General features: G+C 42.6%; 1 protein-coding gene across 4 annotated transcripts in view; it reads right to left on the bottom strand.

The window, feature by feature from the left end:
• Window positions 1-3,013: 3,013 nt before the first annotated feature.
• Window positions 3,014-23,130, bottom strand: part of NADSYN1 (NAD synthetase 1) — a 35,705-nt gene continuing 15,588 nt past the window's right edge. For 2 of the 4 annotated variants that reach the window (XM_060765512.2, XM_060765540.2), the window contains exons 14-21: window positions 21,253-21,421; window positions 13,480-13,615; window positions 12,654-12,760; window positions 11,138-11,269; window positions 9,555-9,624; window positions 7,343-7,471; window positions 6,506-6,682; window positions 3,014-3,245 (exon numbers count right to left, since the gene is read on the bottom strand). In XM_060765512.2, coding sequence (XP_060621495.2) covers window positions 3,198-3,245; window positions 6,506-6,682; window positions 7,343-7,471; window positions 9,555-9,624; window positions 11,138-11,269; window positions 12,654-12,760; window positions 13,480-13,615; window positions 21,253-21,421 — 968 coding nt within the window. In that variant the 3' untranslated portion in view covers window positions 3,014-3,197. Of the gene's footprint in view, window positions 3,246-3,430; window positions 3,626-6,505; window positions 6,683-7,342; window positions 7,472-9,554; window positions 9,625-11,137; window positions 11,270-12,653; window positions 12,761-13,479; window positions 13,616-21,252; window positions 21,422-23,130 lie in introns of those variants that run through there. The other 2 variants (XM_060765520.2, XM_060765530.2) reach the window with 2 other exon arrangements.

Genomic DNA, 23,130 nt, shown 5'->3' with positions numbered 1-23,130 from the left:
CTCTATTGAAGACCTAATGAGTAGATGCTGGTATCTCAGCATAACTGGCTAATGGTTTCTGGGAATTTGATTTTGCTGGGAAGTTGCAGCATTCCCACCCAACACACATGAAATTCATCTTGATTTTTTCCTCTCACTTAAAGCTCCCATTTATTATTTCTACCCTTGCCCCTTTTATGTCTCCAAGTAAACAGTCTTTATGATGTGATGTTATTTTCTCTCTTCAATTTTCAGGTCTTCTTTTTTCTCTCTTCAGCCATGCTTGTATTCTCCATCAAGAAATGATGAGTTAAGAATGAAGCTACTATATTTTATTTATTCTTTTCATGAGCTAGTTAGAATGTAGATTCTCTGTGGATATGTAAATAAACGTCAAGCCATTACTAAACTTTTCTAATTTTGCAAACTGAAATTTCCTGCCTTGTTTGTTTTTGAATCAGCTTCAATTTAGAGAAGCTATCAGAGATTGAGGCATGCTTTTCCTGCTACTCTGCTAAATGAAGTCCAGATACTTACAGTTTTAGTTTTCATATTTTCTCCCAAATGGGCTAAAACCCCAGAAATTCTCATTCCTCAGATCCTTGATTGTTGGGAGTGTTTGTCTTTCAATCCCTGCTAAATCCATCCATATCTAAGTCACTTCTAGGAGTCAGGGTAATGCCAAAAGGGTGCTTAAATAAGATTCACATTAGTTGACTGCAGGTCCAAATATCCATTTATGTCTTGGGTTAGAGTTTCTGCCACTGAACACGCATTTACATTTCAAAACTGACAAACTCAAATTATATCTTTTAGTTAAGGTATGGAAATTGTGTTGCTTCTGAACCCCTACCCATCAGCATTTAAATCAGGAAATTGTTCTGTTCTCCTGTGTTGCCCCCCACCCCTACCCCCACCCCCACCCCCACCCCCACACGAAGAGACTTTGAAAGGCTCCAAAGAGCAATTCTAAATGTCACTTCCAGTTTGGCGAAACTGAGCTTGGTTCCACAAGCTTGGTTCCACAATCCCCGTTTAAATGAGCTCCCCTCCACAAATAACCTGCTCCTCCTTTTATCTGCCACCCGAGTTTTTTAATCAGTTTTTTAATCATTTTATTCTGCACATGTGGCCCGCCCATTATCACTGTGACTGTGTTTATTGTGATCTCATATTGTTAATGTATTCATATGTTTTATGTAATTATGATGTTGTTGTTTGTTGCATGTGTTTTTTCGTTTTATTTTGCTATAATTTGTTGTTTGGGCCTGGCCTCATGTAAGCTGCCCCGAGTCCCCTTGGGGGAGATGGTGGCAGGGTACAAATAAAGATGATTGTGATGATGATGATGATGATTATTATTATTATTATAATCTAGAGGACAGGTATGTGCAACTATAAATGGGGTAGGTGTGGCCTTTGGACCCTCTATAAAAATATTCAACCAAGCAACTACTTTAAAGAAGCATAGTCTAAAAAAATGAGATTTTTTTTTTCATGAGAACCAATGTTATGGCTGTGCTAGGAGGACTTCCTTGGGTTTTATTTATAGTTTTTCTAAACATACAAAAATATAGTTGTCCGGAACATCCAAGGATTGGGACTTGTTCCTAAAAATCAATCTTTATTGGGTGCATCTACTGTAGAATAAAAGCAATTTGACATTACTTTAACTCCTATGTCTCAGTGCTATGGAATTATGGTCTTCTCTGCCAAATAGTACTGATGCCTCTCCAAAATATCTATACCTTTAATTAAGAAATGCTTTTGACAACTGGCTGCTAAGGAAGGAATTTCAACTGGGACTATTACACTTTATTTTACTTATGTATTTTATTATAGTTTTGAAATTTTTTTTGTTTTAACATCTGTGTTTAAAATTACATATGCATATAAACAGAGAGTACATAATCAGTTTTAATTCTTGAAAATCTTACTGTGAAATGTTTACAGTCCCAGTATTAGAAGAATGGGATAAAAATTAAATAAAGGCGCATTTCAGTAGCACTGTATTTAATGCAAAATTTGTGAATTGTTTAACTTTCAACATGTTGGTTTAATTGAATTATAAAATCCGAAGTACATTAGAGGTCAACTGGTCCAATCCCCTGCTCATATAGGACCTACAGTGGTAGATCTGAATACAGAAATTGAGGAGCCAGATCTCATTGGCATAACACACATCTTAAATTATATGAAAACCAAGGATCGATTCCTGGTGCCTCTAGGTGAAGTTGGAAAGCTGCTACCTGCCAGCATCAACAATACTGAAATAGAAGGACCAATATTCTTACTCCATATAAAACAACTTTGTATGTTCTATATTTGAGCTGGCGGTCCAGCTTCTATTTAAATACCTTCAATGAATGAGTCCATGCTTTCAAAGGCCAGACTTAGAACAATTATGACTTTTAGGAAGTTCTATCAAATGTTTAGTCAAACCCTGCTTCCTAACCATTTCCACTGACTGACTGGTTCTAGTCCAAAACTTCAGACAGAGTTGCTGCCTGTGAACTAGTAGTTGTCAGTCACCAGGTGGAGTAGTGCAATAAATCTATTAACACAAGCCTAAATCCAATTGTTAGTCCCAACTGAAGCAGATCCATTGAATCAATAGAAATTTGGAGAGTCAGTATTTGTGCAAATTGCAGTGATTTAATTAATCTGTTCTAGCTGGAATTTGCAAATTCAGTGTAGACTTTGGGTTTTAATCCTGTTACCATTTAGCTGAGAGTATGCTCCACTGGCCACAGCAGTATTTATTTCCAAGTATGTATTTACCTATAAAGAGGAAGATGTTCAATGCCCAACTAATTCTTTAAAAATGCAAAATCCTCAAAAGTTTTTGAAGAGCTGGCTAGGTTGTTCACTAAACTGACATATGTAAGGTATGAAATCTAATTAAATCATTATGGAAGAGTCTGAGTAGTTTTACAGTTCATAGGATTACTGTTTCCTTAGTATTCTCACAAGAACATTGGATTATTACAGAAAGAGGAATTAGTTTTGAAGTGACACCATACTTATTCAATGCCATTTTGAACTAGCATTTTACTTATCATTCAAATTACTTTTCTGTCCTTTTGTTTTATGGATAAATATAAATATAAGTGTATTTAAGACATTGGTTTAAACAATCTCCAGAATTATTCCGATCTTCAAAATATCTAGGCTGCTGGATGCTTCCCCATACATCCACAGAAGCAAGGGGGAGGAAGTCAAACAACATCTTCAAGCTTGTGGTCTTTTGTCTCTAGTTTAGAAACCTATAAAAATAAGTTTAAGCAACTATTTACTCTTTAAGTAAGATGAAAAGTCAGAACAAATCCCATAACAGCCTAATTGTACATTTACACACAGTATGCTTTTATCAATTCTCCTGTGCCCTATGGCAATTTTTTTCTAATCAAAAGCAGCTTGAAAAGTGAGAAACACTGAAAACAGTGTTCATAGCCAAGCCATCCATCATGTCTGTCTTGAAAATGGCACATTCTCAAAGACACTTTGTCTGGAAGTGGGGGAGGAACTGTTTGATATTTTGTGACTTGTTTTTCCATATCTAATGCAATCAACTCCTAAGAAAAAGTGTGGAAAGAACTCACAAAGTTTGGCTGTTCTTATGATGCCATACTACAGCCATGATGACCTAACAGAAAACAAAAGATAATTTCCAATATAACATTAACATGTCAGAATAAATTACAAAGATGGTCTGGATGTAATGCCAAATATGGTTTGATAGTAAATACACACTGTGTGCTTGGGCAACCTCATCCTTCTGTCTTTCCCTGGGAGATTCAAATGGAACCACAAAGCAGTTTTTCATTACACCAGAAAAAGGTAGACTAAGAGGGTTACACAGTTCTGGAAAACTGAAGCAAAAGCTGCAATTTGTTTAATTTACATGCAACAGCACACTATGGTTTTCTGCTAAACTAGAAGAAAATAAACTTTGATTATTATTGTTATATCCTATCCACCTCTCTCTATGGATCAAGGCAGTGAACAACAGATTAAAATACAATGGCAGATGGACACATAATAGTATATGACAGGAAACATGTTAGCACTGGATACTATGGTTTGGTATTTCAGTGGAAGTAACCCAATTATCTATATAAATTGAATTAAATCAATAGTTGCCACGTAACATCTAGTTAGTAGAGTGTAAATATCTACATTTGGAGATACACTGGAGTCTGGGAAACAAAATCCAAAACTTCAGGAAGTCCAAAAGTTGAAAGCCACTGCCACAGCAACTGGCTGTCCAGTCTGTGAACAGAATGTGGGACACCAAAACAGCCTTGGATCTGATCCAGCAAGGCTTTTATGCACTGCAATGACTGTCATCTCTCTTGTCATTCACACTGCTGCAGCTAAGACATGAAGCTGTGTGCATAATACTTCAGGCAAGCCAACCTTTACACAAGACTGAAAGCAGTGCCAATGCTGTGTAGGCATCTGGCAAAGGCTAATGACTGCACCAATATGCTGGGTAATTAGATACTTAAGCCCCGATTAATCATGCCCATAAATTATTACAGGCACAGAAAGATTTTTAAAAATATGGCCCCTCAATAATATCAAAACGAGCTCACATTGAAGCTAGTAAGAATTTTTACTCTTGACTTCATGGAGACTGGGTCAGGTCTAAGTTGTGGAAAAAATGATGGAAAAACAATACAAGGCTTTTTTAAAAAAAAGAAGAAGAAGAAGGGTAGGGGCCACATGGCATTTGAGTTTCCAGGAAGTCAGATACTATTACACCATGTCTGGCATTTCAGGGAGGTGGGAATTAGTCTTTTATTGCATGCATAAACATCATATTAAAGGCAACCAAGGTGTAAAATCTTTGGCAGGGAAAAAACGGAGGTGTTAACATTCCTCTGTCCAGCAAAAGAAAATACATTAAAATAATGTTACGACTATGACTGAAGACCACAAGCAAGTCATAATGATTATGGCTGCTTGATCTTTTCCATGCCTTTAGTCCTGGACTTAGAGGAGAACTAGATCCAGATTTAAAACACCCCAAGCCTCAAGGCTAAATGCTGATGCAAAGCAGGACTTTAGCTATGACCTAGTGAACCTGCCTTTTGTGGAAGAAATAAGGTCAAACCTCCCTGAGACCCAAAAAGTTTTTTAAAAAATCAAAATGATGATTTGGCTAAGGTACACTCACATTTTGAAACTGAAGAAAATGTACTGCAGAAGGATTAGATAAAGAGATAGCATAACACAGGGTTCACTGCAGTGTGTTCAGGAAAGAAGAGAGGCTTCTGTAGTCACTGGTTCTGTCCACTGTTACTTAGAAGACACAATGCTGCCCTAGCCAGTAAGGGACCCTGACTAGGGTTCATCTAAAATTTAGAATTAATGCAGCTTGGCATTATTTTAACCACCATGGCTTGATGTTTTAGAATCCTGGGATTTGTAATTTGGTGAGGCAGCAACACTCTTAAGCAGAGAGGGCTAAATATTTTGTAAAGCTTCAGCTCCCATCATTCCATAGCAGCGAGCTACAGCAAGTAAAGTAGTGTCAGACTGCATTAATTCTTCAATGTAGATATGAGGGTGATCCGGAAAGTAAGGTTACAAGGTTTTTTTTTTAAATATAAAGGATGAATATACTTTAATAAAACTTACACGGATTGTAGCATAGGTATTACATTATTTTGCCACATGATCACCATTCAGTTCAATACATTTTCTCATCCATGAGATGAGTTTTTGATGCCTGTGTCATAGAAGTTTCCCTCTGACTTTTTCAGCCAGTTCTTCACTTCGATTTTCACCTTGTCATCATTGGAAAAGTGTTTTCCACCAAGGTGTTGCTTTAATTTAGTGAAGAGATGATAGCCACTGTGAGAGAGGTGGCTTAAAATATCCGAACCTGTGCTACAAGGGGGCTGTGAGAGGGGTGGCTTAAAACATCTGAACCAAATGAAGTCAACAACTCTTGTGTTGTATGAGCGCTGTGCGGACAGGCATTGTCGTGAAGGAGACAGACTCCAGCTGTCAGCATCCCATGACGCTTGTTTTGGATGGCTCTGTGAAGTTTTTTTATTGGTCTCACAATATATTCCGTACCCATATTGTCACATGATGTCTTGACATTATGTTCTCTCCATAAACTGAGATGATTTCATGGTGGATCGCAGCAGCGTCCATGTCCTTAGCATTTAGGAAGCATACTGCAGCGCGAACTTCGCACTTGGCGGGAAACACAATGAGGATGCTCATCTCTAACCTTCACAACAACGCCAGTTGATGAGCTATTGACAACTGGCACTGCTCATTCACTTCCACTGGCTTCCCGCTACACGGCAGTGATACAAACTTCCTCCGCAAAAATTCCCAGCGAGAGCTACATGTCTTGTAACCTTGCTTCTCAGATCATATTATCCATGAAAATTCAAATCTGCTAAAGTTAAACCCTCAAATGTGGAAGACGTGCAAGTGAATATATTCCCGTATTACAGTGATAACTAGGCCACTAAACACAGAAGAACGAGATCATACATACCTGTTCATCTATACATCTGAACTGCCAGGACCAGGTGGAATTATACAGAAAAGGTCTCAGATCAAACCGATTGTCATCAGGACTGTAGTTTGCAGCATGGTAGGATGGTGTGAGAGTTGTCATTTTATGTCGATTGACAGAATACATTCGGAAGAAATGCTTAACCTTTGATGCCACCTAGTGTACAAAAAGTATTTTAGGGCCAGGAAGCCTGGATTTATTCAGACCTTAATGAAAATTCTAGATGAAAAAGGAGTTCTTAAATAGAGGTGGAATATGTGCAGTTGAAATCTATCTGACTCCAGCTATGTTCAGTCTCACAGGTTTGTAACTGACACCCCCCCCCTCCAAAAAAAACCCCTCAGATTAAAGCAATATTATATTGTGCAAAGAGCAAAATATAACAAAGTATCATCCTGAATACAGTCACAACAATACAGAATACATTTTTTTCATAATTGTGGAAATAACCTCTATCAAATCAACTTGATGTTTCCTTAATAATGCTTTGCCGTGATGTCCAAATGAAGCCACTGTATCAAGGCAGAATTTAGTCTAAATACAGCAGTTTCATACATGATAGAAGAATTTGCTTTCAACACAATGCCAGCTTCCCAATCTAAGGCTAATATATTTGAATGCTCTCCTCTAAATATTATCTCCTTCCTTCTTTATATATGTTATACCCAGAGGGGGAAACTGTGATATATCCTTTCCTGTTGTGAGGCCATTTTCACATTATCCCTTTCCTGAGTGTAAAATTCCTTTGTTTCACACTCTATCCTAAGTCACAGTCTAGGACCTCAGGTTGAATATTGTTTGTTGTTTTTCTGTTACCTCTCTCGGAGAACAAATCTCTTTCCATACTGTGATGAGTTTACAAAACATGGTGTAAGGTCCAGCCTTTGCTATCTTTCTTAGTTTGCCATAGACAGAGAGTTCAGCATATGTCATCCCCATATCTGCCTGAAATTAAACATAAAAACACACAGAGAGAAAGGAATAGAGACAGACAGACACACACACAGGGCAGATCAAATCAAAACTGAATTAGAGCATGGATTCATAATGCACACTCTTAAAGGTCCATTTAGTGCAATAGCACCTGCTCTAAATAATAATAATAATAATAATAATAATAATAATAATAATAATAATGCTGTAATTCCATTTTAACAGCCATGATGCCATCCTATGGCATTCTGGGATTTGTAGTGGATGGAAGGGCATTTAGGATGTTGAGCTACAGAGCTCTAACACATCTTCAAAACAAAAAAGTCTAGGATTCCATGGATTTTTCACCATAGCAAAGTGTAATCATAACATTCTAAGTGTGAGCTATGAATAGGTCCAAGATACCAAGGATTGAATCTGGAACATTAAATCACACTGTTGCATCAAGTTTTTAATGGCTTTGGATGCCATTTTATGTGTGTACTGGATGTTTGCCACTGTGGGCAGATGGACAACTCATAAATATGTCAAATAAATAAATCCATATATAAATAATTGCATTCAAAACACATTCCAAAGGTTTGTGGAGAGGAAAAGGAAGCCATCATGGTTTCTATTGTGAGAACCACTATGTATACCGTTAAGGAGAGATAGGTGATGTCTGTGTTGGTGAATGTCCTGGAAACTGGATTCTGAAGTGCCCAGAACACTATTCTCATATTTTTTTTGATCCATATGCTTCTGGATTTCATCTCCCAAATCCCCGAATACTGGGCAAGCTGACTGATATTTCTTGGAGCTGAAGCCCAAAACATCTGGAGCACCAAAGTTTGATAGCCCTGGCTACAGGTCACAACAGAAGTATTTTCTGGGCAACAATGACATCATGTTATGGAGAGACTTCATATGCCAGTATACGTCCACTGAGTATTTCCTTACAAAATGGTGGATAGCAACTCTCATCAGTTCCAGCCAAAACAGGGCAACAAGTTAGCGACCCACTTTACAGGTTTCCATCAGGAAAAAATTGGGAAAGGCATGAACTTGTACAAGCAATTTACTATGTCAAAAAAAAAGGAAGCTTTTCTTGACAAAAGAAATCTCTGTTGGAAATAGCAACCTTCTACAAGCCTCCTATACTAGTTATGTATATAATTGTGATTGCTTACTATATCATATGTGTATATTGATATGCAGTTTCCCCTTAACTCTATGTTGTTTGGGGTTGTGGGAGGAACTGCAGACCATGTGACCAGATCTGGGATTATTCAGACTGAGACTCCATTTTAAAAGCCAGTGTTTACTTCAGTACAGTAGTGTGTTAAGAGTTTGCATCAGAAGCAATACAGTTTATGAAGTTAGTCAGTACAGTATGCTGCAGTGTAAAGTCAGTCTTTATTTAGTCAACATTCAGTAATGTATTAGACTGAAGAGGGTGCTAGTCTGTAAGCAACAAAAAAGAGACTAAAACAGAATGCTTTAGAGAACAGATTGTTTAAACTATCAACCAATAAGAAATGTACCTGTATGCTCATATGCTCAATACATGAAGTTTGTAAGTGAATCAACTTTATTTTTAATGAAGACTAGTTATTTTTGGTCTCTTGAGAGTATGATTTAAAAGTGACATATTTTATGGGAGAGTAAATTTGGGGAGGAGGGGCTGAAAGAACACTTCTGAAGATCTGCTATTTATTTTGTGCATTGGCATATCTTTGTTCCTAACAGTTCAGAGAGATAACTGGGTATATTAGTCTAACAACTGAGAAGCCTAATTTGCCTTGCATGAATAATAGTGGATATTTACCACTAAGGATAAGATTCACTCAAATGAGTATTTAACTCTTCTCAGGAAGATCATACTTCACAAAAGGTTATGATTATTCCAAATTGTGTGAATGTCAATTAATGTCCAAAAGGGTCACACTTCCAAAAGGCTATGGAGATTCCTGGTTTTCCAAAAGGTTATGGTCTCTAGAAGGTCAAGCCTTTCCAAAAATCTAGACTACGCTTGGTGCAAGGTTAAAATACCATATAAACATGCATTAGCTACAAATTAGGGCTACAGAGGAGCTTTGTAATGACTGCTCTTTACCTCATCGGTTTGAACGATGTGCCCTTTCTTCATTGGCTCCAACTCTGCTGTTGGTGGTGCAGATAGAATGCTGTACAGATAAAAGAAATCCAAGCAGTAAGATAAGTTTCTTGATTTGCTTTAAGGAAGAAGTGCTTCCCACTTACTGCCACCCTGATTCAATATATTCCATCTCCCCCAAAAACAATGACTAAAAGAAGAATATTATTCTTCTTAATGGAAGAATATGAGTGATACATATTGTAAAATTACTTATGTACTATCTTGATAACACTGCAGTGATTTTAAAAAAACATGTAAGAATGAATTCATCCTGTACAAAGATTTATTTCTATTTTATCTAGGTTGTTGTAGGTTTTTTGGGCTGTATGGCCATGTTCTAGAAGCATTCTCTCCTGACGTTTCACCTGCATCTGTGACAAGCATCCTCAGAGGTTGTGAGGTTTCTAACAGCTTCAGGCCCTTCACAACCTCTGAGGATGCTTGCCACAGATGCAGGTGAAACGTCAGGAGAGAATGCTTCTAGAACATGGCCATACAGTCCAAAAAAACCTACAACAACGCAGGTGATTCTGGCCATGAAAGCCTTTGACTATATTTTATTTGTTTGTAATCAAAATCTAAGTAGCCATACTGTAGAAATATTGTGAAGGGCTCCTGCATACAGTATTTCTTTTGCTGTACCTTTTCAAAATAGTAAATTCAGAAAAGGCTATTTATTTGAAGCTTACTTTTTATTTATTTTGATAGGCCTAAATATCCTAAAGGAACCTGACCCTGTCTGATACTGGAGGTTAAGAAGGGTTAGCCTTGACAGGATTTGGATGAGAACTGCCAATGAATACCTTGTGCTGGAGGCTATATTTCAGAGAGTATTCCTTGCTGGTACACAAAGGTAGTGGCTGCACTTTTACTAGGACTGTATGGCAGTAGTGGAGGTAAGCAGACTAAATCTGTTTCATCTGCACAGTTGATTTCTCCAGTGCTTGATTTCCTTCATCCCTTCTGCACTCATGGCCTTTAGCTTCCTAATGCAATTGCTTACACCAGGGATATTATACACCACCAGCATTCTGGCCACTGAATGCCACAAAAACATTAAATGCAACTCTATCCTATTCATATAAAATTGACTTGTATTAACTTTGACAAGCACAATGTCTGAGAAGGCTATACTCTTATTTACTTGCAGTTTCTGTTCTTTTACCTGCACCACAGTTTGATTTTCATGCCAATGCAAATGTGTATTTCTCTGGAAGATGTTTATTATTTTGATATTTAATTAGGCATTGTTTATGTACCAAGGGGTAGTTTACAGTTAGTTAAGGAAACCACAGTAGATGAAAGCATGCTTTAACCAGTATCGGCCTTTGGAACTGGACTGCAATTAAGTTATTTCTCATACTTGTACCCCACCCTTGTCACCCTGGAGAGAACTCAGGGTGACAAGTACCAATTAAGATTAGCATTCTGTAACATTCAGCAACATTATAACTATCACAGGAGAGAAACCGTGTCAAGACGCTAACCCATTTCCCAGCAGAATGCATTTAGAATCAAAGCTTCATCAAGTTACGTCTTACCCTTTGAGGGACATCAAGTGGAAACTCTCAGTGCAATACTGGATGAAAGTTTTCAAGTCAGCCTTGCTAATTCCCCCAATGGGATTGATATCAGCACTGGAACAGTCATACTTCGTGTAATATCCCCAAAGGCTAAAGGGCAGAACATTAAAAAAAAAAAAACCTTAGCATTGTTTTGGGGTAAGGAGAGTTAAAGTTAACAGGATTTCATAAGGGCATCAAATCTACAAGGTGGAGATCAACATATAGTTACATATATTCAAATTTATTTATTTACTATATTTCTATAGGAGGGGGGAGGAGGAGGGGGGTGGAGGGAGGGAGGGCATGGGGAGAAGTGGCAGTCCATATTGCCATGGAGACCGGCTGGGGGTGATAGCCCACTGGGCTGTCCCCATGGCCCGTGGCCCTGTTGCTCTCCCAGCTCTACTTTCATGGCCCTCCTCTGCCCCTGACATTCACCTCCTTCGAAGGCCACCGGACTTGTCTAGGCCCAAGGAAGCACCTTCAGACAACTCCCAGCAGCCCCAGCAGTGGCGTGCATGGGATGTGCTCGCTGAGGCATTCTGGGAGCCATAGTTTCTTGACTCCTACTGCTCCCAGAATGCCTCAGCAAGCACATCCCAGGCATGCCACAGCCCGGGGCTGCTGGGGGTCGTTGTCCGAAGGCGCTTCCTTGCACCTCCGAAAGAAGACTCCCAGCAGCCCGGGTGGTGGCGTGCCCGGGATTTGCTCACTGAGGTATTCTGGGAGCCGTAGTTCCCTGACTCCTACAGTAGAGCGGCGGGGGTCCCGGGGACAGCTCAGTGGGTCATCACCCCCAGCCGGTCTCCATGGAATGGGGAGTCATCTCAAATGACGGGTATATCCCTAACTCTGTATTTTGTCTTGAAAATGGTTTTTTTTTTTGGGGGGGGGGGGGTTGTCGTCTTATACTCCCAGTCACCTTGTATGTCAGAAAATACGGTATATATACCAAAACCAACATATTGACATGTGAAATCGAAATCCTGAAGGCTTTGTAAAGCTTTAAACAGAACCAAGCACTGTTTCTGTGTGTGATAGGAAAATCTGTATGCATCCCATCAGCAACAATACACTACTTTTTAAAAGGTCATAGAATGATGTGGGGGTGGGAGGGGGGGGGTTGAATGGATTGGGAGGAGCCAGTCTTTTGTGGTGTGATGAGTCAAAGTGCAGTATTTTGAAATCATAAGAATTGTAATAATCAGGTGTGATGAGGAGAGTATGCATCCTGTCTCAATACAGTATGCATCCAGTCCTAAAATAATATGCATATTGATATAAATGAATTATATCCCAATGTGATTATATCCTAGGCAACTGCTGAAGCAATTGAATACCTACAAACACCAGCTGATTGAGTTCTCCTCCCAATGCACTTTTGATGTTCAGAGATTCTTCTTTATTTTTTCTTCAGCCTGCACTTCAGGAATCTGCGTACGTCAGTCGAGAGTTTCATTCTTAATACGTAACAATTTTAACTAGCACACACCTTTCATCCACATTAGCTGATCCAAGGACTAACAGTCCACCAGGCATCCCACGAGTCCATAAGGACAGCTGTGCAAACAAGTAGGCGAGCACCATTCGTATTCTGGCCTAGAAATCAAATTTAGAAACCAGCCTTTAATAAAGTAAGAACTATTGAAGGGCTGGTCATGGTTAATCTATGTATCAGTGACAGTAGAATGAAGTACTGTGTAAAGCTGAGACAGGCAACTTTCAATCCTGGAGATACTCTGGACTAAAACTCCCACAATTCCTTGCCACTAGCCAAATTTCTAGAAGACACCTCTCCAGGAATCTCTCAAGTCCTAAAATCCAACTCTATGGCATGCTGAGATCAGAGGTCAAGTAATTTAATGCCATTCAGTCATATCCGTAGTTTAGGTAATCTGTGGCCTGGTGGGAACGTATCCCTTGCAGATACGGGGGTCTTACTGTGCCTCTCTGTTCTGAGGAAGGTAGAAAGCAGATGTTGGTAAAGTGTGCATGGACTAAATGAATTATCTGACATTGGCTCTGCAAGTTAGCAACTGTCTCTGCCATAATCCAGCTCTACCGTGTTCTTGAAAGCCAACAACTTCCTAGGATATAGATCAGGCATGGAAAACTGGACTTCAACTCCAATAATTCCTTACAATCAGTATGCTGTTAGGAATTTTGGGAATTATAGTCCAAAACACCTGGAGGGCTGAAGTTTACCCGTGCCTGATATAAATAGTAAATCTGCATCTCCCTCAAACAAAGGGAAATTTGTCTCCCTTGGAAAATTAAGAGTAAAACAAGGAAATATAAAGATGAAACAACAAATGTACCTGGACATTCTGTAGAGCCAGATTTTCCCTGGCACTTCCTCCATCAACTCGGTACTGAGGCAGCCGGCCTGTTATTGTACTGAAGATCCCCCAAATGGCCTTCACTGCTCCATCTATGTTTATGTTTATATGATAGCTAGAAAAAGAAAGAAAATGAAACCTGTCTGTAAGTTTGGGTTTAAAAATTTGACAATCTCAAAAAGAAAAAAAAGTGGAACTCAAGATACATTAACGTAAGTTAGCTTTTGGAAGCACACTCCTCGACAACGATGGCTCCTCTTGCCCAGTTGTTCATGAGGGCCCCATCATACAACAAGAGAAGCCTTCTGAGAGGCACAAGCAATGGCTGGAGGGATGGAAAAAGTGGGATGCTTGGGTGAATCTTGTGTTAATGTATCTTTGGATCCGATATTTTTCATTGTTTAGTTTAGCGGAAGAAATGGCTTGAAATAAGTGAAATAAAATATCCATTGGCGTGATCAAATAAGGAAACGTGTTTTAAGACCCTTCATATAGGATTGTGCGATACAAAGAAAGGCCTTTATCACATTTAGTAAACAGAAATACCCTGGGCAGAAAGAAAAAATGCTGTATATTCTGGCGAATAAGACTACTTTTTAACCCAAGAAAATCTTCTCAAAAGTCAGGGGTCGTCTTATACGCAGGAGTCGTCTTATACAAGGGAGTAGTCTTATATGCCGGGAGTCGTCTTATAGGGTGGGTGCTGAAACTTCCAATCCAGATTGGAGAATCTGTGGTTGCTGCATACTGTGGGGGGAGCTCAAAGGGCACCCAGGGTATGGAAAAAAAGAGATAAAGTTACTGTCTGGCCCGCCCTTGTATCCTATTACCGTACCTCCTCCTCTGCCTCTCAGATCTCGCTCCTGAAGACTGCAGTGAAGTGGTGCAGTGTGCATGTGCGAGATCTGAGAGGCAGAGAAGGAGGTACAGTAATAGGAAAATTACAATAAGTCATAGGGAGGAGGGAGCAAGCTTGTTTTTTGCTGCCTAGGACATGGAAGAATGGCTTCAAACTATAAGCAAGAAGATTCCATCTAAACATTAGGAAGAACTTCCTGACTGTGAGAGCTGTTCAGCAGTGGAACTCTCTGCCACAGAGTGTGGTGGAGGCTCCTCCTTTGGAGGCTTTTTAACAGAGGCTGGATGGCCATCTATTGGGGGTGCTTTGAATGCAATTTTCCTGCTTCTTGGCAGGGGGTTGAACTGGATGGCCCACGAGGTCTCTTCCAACTCTATCATTCTATGATTCTATTCTATGATTCTAAGGTACAGTGGAACCTCGAATTAGGAGCATCCCAACTTAAGAGTGTTTAGAGTTAAGAGCTGTTGTTTGCCCTGGGTTTCACCTTGACATATAAGCAGCATTTTAAGTTAAGAACTAGTGTCAGAGAGAGCGCTAGCACCAGAAAGAGTGCCAACTCTTGGGGCTCCCAGCTGTGCTGCAACGCGTCCTCACGCGTTGCCCTCGCGCCATGGAATCTCCCGGGCGCGCGCCCATTGGAGTCACTAGGATCCTGACGATTGGGACTCCAAAGCAGCTTACAACATAAAAGACTGCTCAGACTGCTGCTTCTGCTGCCACAGGGGTCCTGAATCCTTCCATCCAGCTTGGCTGTTCCTTGGGCTACTTGTGAGTAGGAGAAGCCCAGGCCCTTTCACCCTGGGTGTGACTCAGCAATCCTCCAAGGAGGGAGTGACTATAAAGCTGTGTTGCACCTGCCTTGGCCTAGCCTCAGACTGTTGCTTCTGCTGCCACAGGGGTCCTGAATCCTTCCATCCAGCTTGGCTGTTCCTTGGGCTACTTGTGAGTAGGAGAAGCCCAGGCCCCTTCCAACTGGGTGTGGATCGCGGGGATCACCTGAGCCGGGCCCTGGCGGTTTCAGCCTTGCTGCCCTCTCCATCGGGCCTCGTTTCTCCCCTCTGCGGAGTGTGGGGAGCGAGTTGGGGCCTACTGCTGGGGCCTACTGCTGCCGTGAACGCTGCTCCAATTGGGCCTTTGCCACCTGGGCCTTACTGGGTGGGCCGCTGGGCCATAGCGTCGCAGACGCCCTCTCGGCTGGGCCTTCGCTGGGCGAGCCGCCGCGCCGTGGGTGGCTGGAGCTGGACTCTCTACCATCTGGCCAGCTCTGTCATCTGGGCCTTCTGCTCCCCGCCCCCCTGCTGGAGCTAATCCCTGGCGGCGCTGTGGTGGCCACGTGGGATTCATCCGCGCGGCCTCAGTCGCGATCCTTCCGAGCTCGGCTGGGGCTGCCTCTGCGCCCGGCTCTTCCACTCCTTTCCCACTCCCGCTGGGGGGCGACTTCTCCTCCGCGCCTCTAAGGGGCGCTACCTCCGCGCTTCCACCCTCGGCGGAGGTCCCGGAAGTGACCAGCTGGGCTCCGCAGCACATCCTGGACGACGACACCTCTGGATGACGTCACCTCTGCGCCTCTAAGCAACACCACTCCTGCATTTTTACATCTGTCGGAGGCCCTAGAAGCGGCCTAGTTGGAGTCTTTGCTGCCTGAGAGAACCGACTGCCTGAGAGAACCGGCTGCCTGAGAGAACCGGCAGAGCCTGAACATCTTCCATTCCAGCTGCGATCTGTCATCAAAGAGCATCGACAGGGCTACTAGTCCATCTTCTGACCGGCTGGAATTTTTGACACAACTGCTGCTACAGGATTGTCATCAGCCGCCATCACTGAGTCGCCATCTATTTATTACCGCCCCGTTGCCGGAAAGAGATGTCAACTAACTCAATATCAGATCTTGGAGCTTGTGGCAACCCTTAGTTTGCATGCCATTGATTCCCAAAGACCTGCCCCTGCTCCTGGGTCCAACGTATTGGGGGAGGGGGGCCAATACGTCTGCCCGGGACCACCTCCGGAGGCCCATCCGCTAACTTACATCAAACGTCAGCTATTTACATCTGAATCATAGCACTTTACTAACTGCCAGTCTCCTGACCACTGTGTACATTTTGCGAACACTGCACGGTATAGTCCGTCCTACCTCTGCTGCTAATGTGTTAATAAGACCATAATATAGCGCTTAGTGGCGCCTGTTCCGTAGCCAACTGTTTGCACTTTACCAACTGTTGCACTTTACCCCTCCCAACTCCTCCTGCCGCACTTCAGTAGTATAGAGGGCCAAATATTTTCTCTGTTGAGGCTGTTGCATTTTAATATCTTGTTGCACCTTAAAAACCTTGCACCTTAAGAATTACTCGGTAGCCGCGGAATTTACTTTGCACTTTGCACTTTAAGACTCTAGTATTCAAGGACCATCCTATTTCGCGGCTAACGCTTGCCTCCGGTATCCTCATCTACCGAAGTGTTCATTTCCATCCATGTGGTCCTCCACCCTCCTATGCTTACTGTCTCTGCTACTATTATCTGGTGGAAGGGGCAGGGGAGGTAGTGGGCTGGAGCCTGTGGGAAACAATGAGGGGAGGAGGGGGGATGAAGAAAGCCAGCAAAATTGGCCAACATCCCAAACAGCTGGTGAAAATGTGATTAAGACCCTAGCCAGGAATAGCGGCATGGAGGAGGGGAGGTGTTCCACTAGCCGAGGGGCCCCCATAGAGGTCGTGGTGGGAAGGAGGAGATGCGGGAAAAGGAGACCTCAAATTCGGCCAAATTCGGACCATTTATCTATAATCAAAATTCCAAATCGGTCTCCTAAGGTAAATTGGTGTAACCAGGTGAGCGGACCCTCCGGTCTGAAGGTGGTGCTGTTGAACGCCAGATCTGTCAACGGAAAAACGACCTGGATCCAGGACTTAATCCTGGACGAACGGGCAGATCTGGCGTGCATCACGGAGACCTGGTTGGATGAAGCTGGAGGAGTAAATCTGACCCAGCTTTGTCCTCCGGGTTTCTCCGTGCAGCACCAACCTAGGTCCGGAGGGCGGGGAGGCGGGGTCGCAGTGGTCTATAGGGATTCCATCCATCTGACCAGGTGCCCCATCCCGCAGACCGCAAATTTCGAAAGCGTCTACCTGAGGGTGGGTGACCGGGACAGTATAGGGATTCTAGTAGTGTACCGTCCACCTCGCTGCACTACAGTCTCCCTACCTGAGCTAGCGGGGGTGGTCTCGAGCCTGGCATTGAAGTCTCAACGGCTTCTTGTGCTGGGAGACTTCAACGTCCATGCCGAGACGACCCTCACAGGCGCGGCTCAGGACTTCATGTCTGCCATGGCAACCATGGGGCTGTCCCAACAAATATCTGGCCCCACCCACTGTGCTGGACACACATTGGATTTGGTTTTCTGCCAGGGATGGGAACAGGGTGGTGGTGTGGAGGAGTTGTCCATCTCTCCGTTGCCATGGACCGACCACTTCCTGATCAGATTTAGGCTCACTGCGCCCCCTAACCTCTGCAAAGGTGGAGGACCCATTAAGATGGTCCGCCCCAGGAGACTGATGGATCCGAATGGCTTCCTGACGGCTCTTGGGGATTTTCCCGCCACCTCGGTAGGTAACCATGTCGAAGCCTTGGTGGCTCTCTGGAATGGGGAGATGACCAGGGCTATTGACATGATTGCTCCGGAACGTCCCCTCTCAAGTAGCCGAGCTAAACCAGCCCCTTGGTTTACTGAGGAGCTGGCAGCTATGAAGCGAAGGAAGAGGGAACTAGAGAGCGTGTGGCGTTCGGAACCGAGCGAGTCAAACCGAGCACGGTTTGTGTCCTTTCTTAGGGCATATGCCGCGGCAATAAAGACCGCAAAGAAAACTTTCTTTGCGGCCACTATTGCGTCTACAAAGAACCGTCCGGCGGAGCTGTTTCGGATTGTCAGAGGTCTTTTAACTCCCGCCTCTGCAGGTGGGAGCCCTGACAATTCGGTCGCGCGCTGTGAAGCATTTGCTCGGTTCTTCGCAGACAAAGTCGCCTTGATCCGTTCTGGGCTGGACGCCGCGTTAGATGCAGACTCTGTGGATGTAACGAGAGCACCTGCTTGTCCTATTTTGTTGGATTCTTTTCAGTTTGTGAAACCCGAGGATGTGGACAAGATACTTGGAGGAATGAGGCCCACCACGTCCATCCTAGACCCTTGCCCATCCTGGCTTCTGAGAGAGGCCAGAGGGGGATTGGCCGAGTGGGTAACAGTGGTGGTGAATGCCTCCCTTCGGGAAGGCAAGATTCCAGCGAGCCTAAAACAGGCTATTATAAAGCCGCTGTTGAAGAAGCCATCACTGGACCCCACTAAATTGGACAACTTTCGGCCTGTTTCCAATCTCCCCTTTTTGGGCAAAGTCATGGAAAGCGTGGTGGCCTCACAACTCCAGGTATTCTTGAGAGACACGGATTATCTGGATCCGGCACAGTCTGGTTTCAGACCGGGGCATGGTACCGAGACGGTCTTGGTCGCCTTAGTGGATGATCTGCGCCGGGAGCTAGACAGGGGGAGTGTGTCCCTGTTGGTGCTCCTGGACCTCTCAGCGGCCTTCGATACCGTCGACCACGGTATCCTTCTGGGGCGCCTTGCGGAAATGGGTCTTGGAGGCATTGCTTTGCGGTGGCTCCGGTCATTTCTGGAGGGTCGCACCCAGAAGGTGTCATTGGGGGACTCCTGTTCCGCACCACATCCTTTGACTTGTGGGGTGCCACAGGGTTCCATACTGTCCCCCATGCTGTTTAACATCTACATGAAGCCGCTGGGTGAGATCATCCGGAGTTTCGGGGTGCGGTGTCATCTGTACGCAGATGATGTCCAACTCTGTCACTCCTTCCCACCTGCTACTAAGGAGGCTGTCGAGGTCCTGAACCGGTGCCTGGCCGCTGTAACGGTCTGGATGAGGGCGAACAAACTGAAACTAAATCCAGACAAGACAGAGGTACTCCTGGTCAGTCGCAAGGCCGAACGGGATATAGGGTTACAGCCTGTGCTGGACGGGGTCGCACTCCCCTTGAAGGCGCAGGTTCGCAGCTTGGGTGTGACCCTGGACTCATCGTTGAGCCTGGACCCCCAGGTTTCAGCGGTGACCAGGGGAGCATTTGCACAGCTTAGGCTCGTGCGCCAGCTGCGCCCGTATCTCGGGAAGTCTGACTTGGCCACGGTGGTACACGCTCTTGTCACATCCCGCCTGGATTACTGCAACGCTCTCTACGTGGGGCTGCCCTTGAAGACGGCCCGGAAGCTTCAGCTGGTCCAGCGTGCGGCAGCCATGTTACTAACTGGAGCGGGTAGCAGGGAGCACACAACGCCCTTGTTGTCCCAGCTCCACTGGCTGCCGATTTGCTACCGGACCCAATTCAAGGTGCTGGTCTTGGCCTACAAAGCCCTAAACGGTTCCGGCCCAAAATACCTTTCTGACCGCATCTTGGCCTACGAGCCCACGAGGACCTTGAGATCGTCTGGGGAGGCCCTTCTCTCGATCCCGCCTGCATCACAGGCACGGCTGGCGGGGACGAGGGAGAGGGCCTTCTCGGTGGTGGCCCCCCGGCTGTGGAACACTCTCCTGGCACACATCAGACAGGCGCCCTCCCTCATGTCCTTTCGAAAAAGCCTTAAGACCTGGCTGTTCGAGAGGGCATTTAATTAAGTGCTAAGCAACAACATTACGGTAATGAGAACTGGAATGGTATAAGGAAGATGAGACTGGCTATGATTCTACTAAGAGACGAAGCGGATTTTTATGTAGTTTGTATTTGTCGTATAGTTATATGTTGTTGATACTGGCCTTTGTAACTGTCTTTTTATGTGTACTGTACACCGCCATGAGTCGCCCGTAAGGGCTGAGAATGGCGGTTAATAAGTGCATCAAATAAATAAATAAATAAAGAGTGCAAGAGTACAAGATTTTAGGACTTCAATGGAGCAGTCTCTGTGCCTCATGCTCTTGTCCACTTTGGGAGATTACTGTCCGCTATGCTGTTGTCCAGTTTAAGGAATTTTGAGTTAGTTGATTTTCTGTGGTTTTTATGTTTGGCTTCATGAAAAGAGAGAAAGGGAGATAGAGCAAGAGAGGAAGGGAGGCTGGAATGAATACAGTATGAAGAAAATGATGCTTATGCCTCTTTGCTTTGTACTTTGTACATCTTTGCCACAACTTTGTGCATCTACCATTGTGCCATAACTTTGTGGTTCTACCATTTTAAAGTAGATCTTTCTTTTTTTATTGTTCCATGCGAATATGCAGGTTCTGCCTTCCTGTTACATTGGCAGACACATTTTGTCGCCTCAAATGTCTATCTATAAAATACATTTTCTTATTTAAAAACATATAACAAAAATGGGGTGGGGTTGAAACAGATTAACTCAACGGGAAAATTTGCTTTGAGATAAGAGCAATTTGAGTTAACAGCTCGGTCACAGAATGAATTAAACTCTTAACTCAGTGTATTACTGTATTGGAAGAAAATGTGTTGTTGTTACACTCCACATCTGTGGTCTGGGAAACATTCACAACTGAAATAAAGGACTGCTGGGTTAACATACCACTCCTGCTTTATCTAATTGGTATTCTTAAAACAAATATCCTGCCTTAAAAATAAAATCACAAAGGCTACAAGGAAAGAAATTTAAAATAGAGAGAGAAATCTCTGTGCATCAAACAATGTAAGGTGTGATTTATTTTCCAGATTCAGCAACCATAGGACATTGTGAGGTTTACCTAATTCAACGAAAGAAGCTGGTATCCCAAAGTAGTTTTTTAACTGAACAACCATTTCGATATAGTGCCATGATAGCTGTCACATTTAAGTTGATTGGAATTGGGGCCCACATGCTTTTTATCATACTATATGTTATAAGCACGCGTGTATACCTGCCAATTTCTCCAGCCAAAGATTTTGCATTGTTGTATGTTTCTTGAGAAGAGTTCTCACTAGCCATGTAGCAAGTTGTCAGGATGCGCCCACACAATTCCTGTGACTCCTTTGGTATATAGGCCTTATCGTTTACTATCTTACGTACATCATCCAAAACACTCTGATCTAAAAATAATGAGAAGGAAACAAACCAAAGGGAAACAAATTGAGTGAATCTTTTTTAGAATGTCTGTTTCCAAAATAACAAAATTAAAATCCACTGTTTCACTTTGAAAAATACAACGCAGTATTAGATGAAAACAGATATATTCCAGTTTACTGGTTTAGGTAAGCTTTCTTTAACGGAAATCAAATTATGATTCTGTCTTCTAGGGTTAAGTTTTTTGGTACTAAGTTTACAGTTAGGCTGTTTGATGTTGTTTAATGTGTCTCGTTTTGATGTAATTTGTTGATATGTTTCTTTGTTGGCATTGAATGTTTGCCATATGTGTTGGAAACCAACTTGAGTCCTCTCGGGGAGATAGGGTGGTCTACAAATAAAGTTGTTGTTATTATTATTATTATTATTATTATTATTAAACATAAGAGATGAATATTAAATGAGAGATTAACATAAAACACACTTTCTTTTCTTCAAGGTTACACATAATTAAGCACTCCTTAGAAGGGAATAGCTTGCATAATTCATTTTAGTTTATACAAGATATGAACAAAAGAAAATGTGATTACATTAAGCATTTGGATGCACATTATTACTTCTGTTAAACACATGTTAGGTTTGCTTTTTCTTCTAGCACACAACTAGTATAATTGAATACATTTTTTCTTGGAAATATAGTATACTATAGTGTTTCATGAAATTTACACTTAAATATGCATGTTTAAAAATGTGGTTTTGCAACAATTTGGGCATGAGCAGGTTAAAGTGAAGCATCTCTAAGATCTTCTGAATTTCAGTGCAATAGATGCCTCATGTATTTCAAACATCATCACAGGAATAAATGGGAATGGAATACTCCTTGTTGGCCGGATTGCATCTTTTCTCTATACCACTACAAGGAGAATTATTTGCAATGAAATGCTCTTCTCAAGAGACCTCAGTTATCTCACACTGTAATAAAATGAGGTTGTTATTTTCTTAGATACATTGGCCTTGAACGAAGGCTGCCCAAGCTTAAGACAGAGATGAACTTGTACTACTGTTTTCAAGTATATTTATGATTCGGTTTCAATGACTTAGGACCATCATTTCCTTATAGGCTTTGGATATCTTCCACAGCTAAAAATCTATATCAGTACTTTGGATGAAAAAGTACCAAAAAGGCTTCCACCAGAAACAATTTCTACAAAAAAATATTTCTTTATTTATTTACCACACTTTTATCCCACGCTTTTCAGGCTGAAAGCGACTGCCTTTATATATCAATTTGTAATTTCCCCAAAACAAATAATAATAATGCCAATAAGTAGAACATGTCACAACAGGAACACTTGGAAATACAGAGCTCTTTGTGACTGAAGTTCTAAAATATTTGTTTTTACCCCAAACACACATTTTAGGAACAAGGCCATGTTTTACGACATTGATGTTGAAACTTCGTTGTAAAGAACAGCATGTTCCCCCAAGACTGTCTCAATTAGAAGGTCACTAATGAAGGACTAGCTTCTCGGAAAGAGGGCTTATCCTTCCCCTGTAATGTAAAGATGCACAAGATTATTGGTGTGAATCTTAGGATTTGGGATTGGGTGCCTAGAGAATTCCTTCAAGGGGAAAAAGGTAGCTCCATAGTACAACACATGCTTTGCTAACAGAAAGTCCCAATCCTGAGCAACTTCCAAGCAAGACCTTTAGTATTAGCAATATTGAGTAGGGT

This window comes from Anolis sagrei, chromosome 1 (genome assembly GCF_037176765.1).
Source record: "Anolis sagrei isolate rAnoSag1 chromosome 1, rAnoSag1.mat, whole genome shotgun sequence".
Taxonomy (NCBI): domain Eukaryota; kingdom Metazoa; phylum Chordata; class Lepidosauria; order Squamata; family Dactyloidae; genus Anolis; species Anolis sagrei.
Note: the sequence above shows the minus strand (reverse complement) of the source record. Positions and strands in the feature narration are given on the sequence as shown.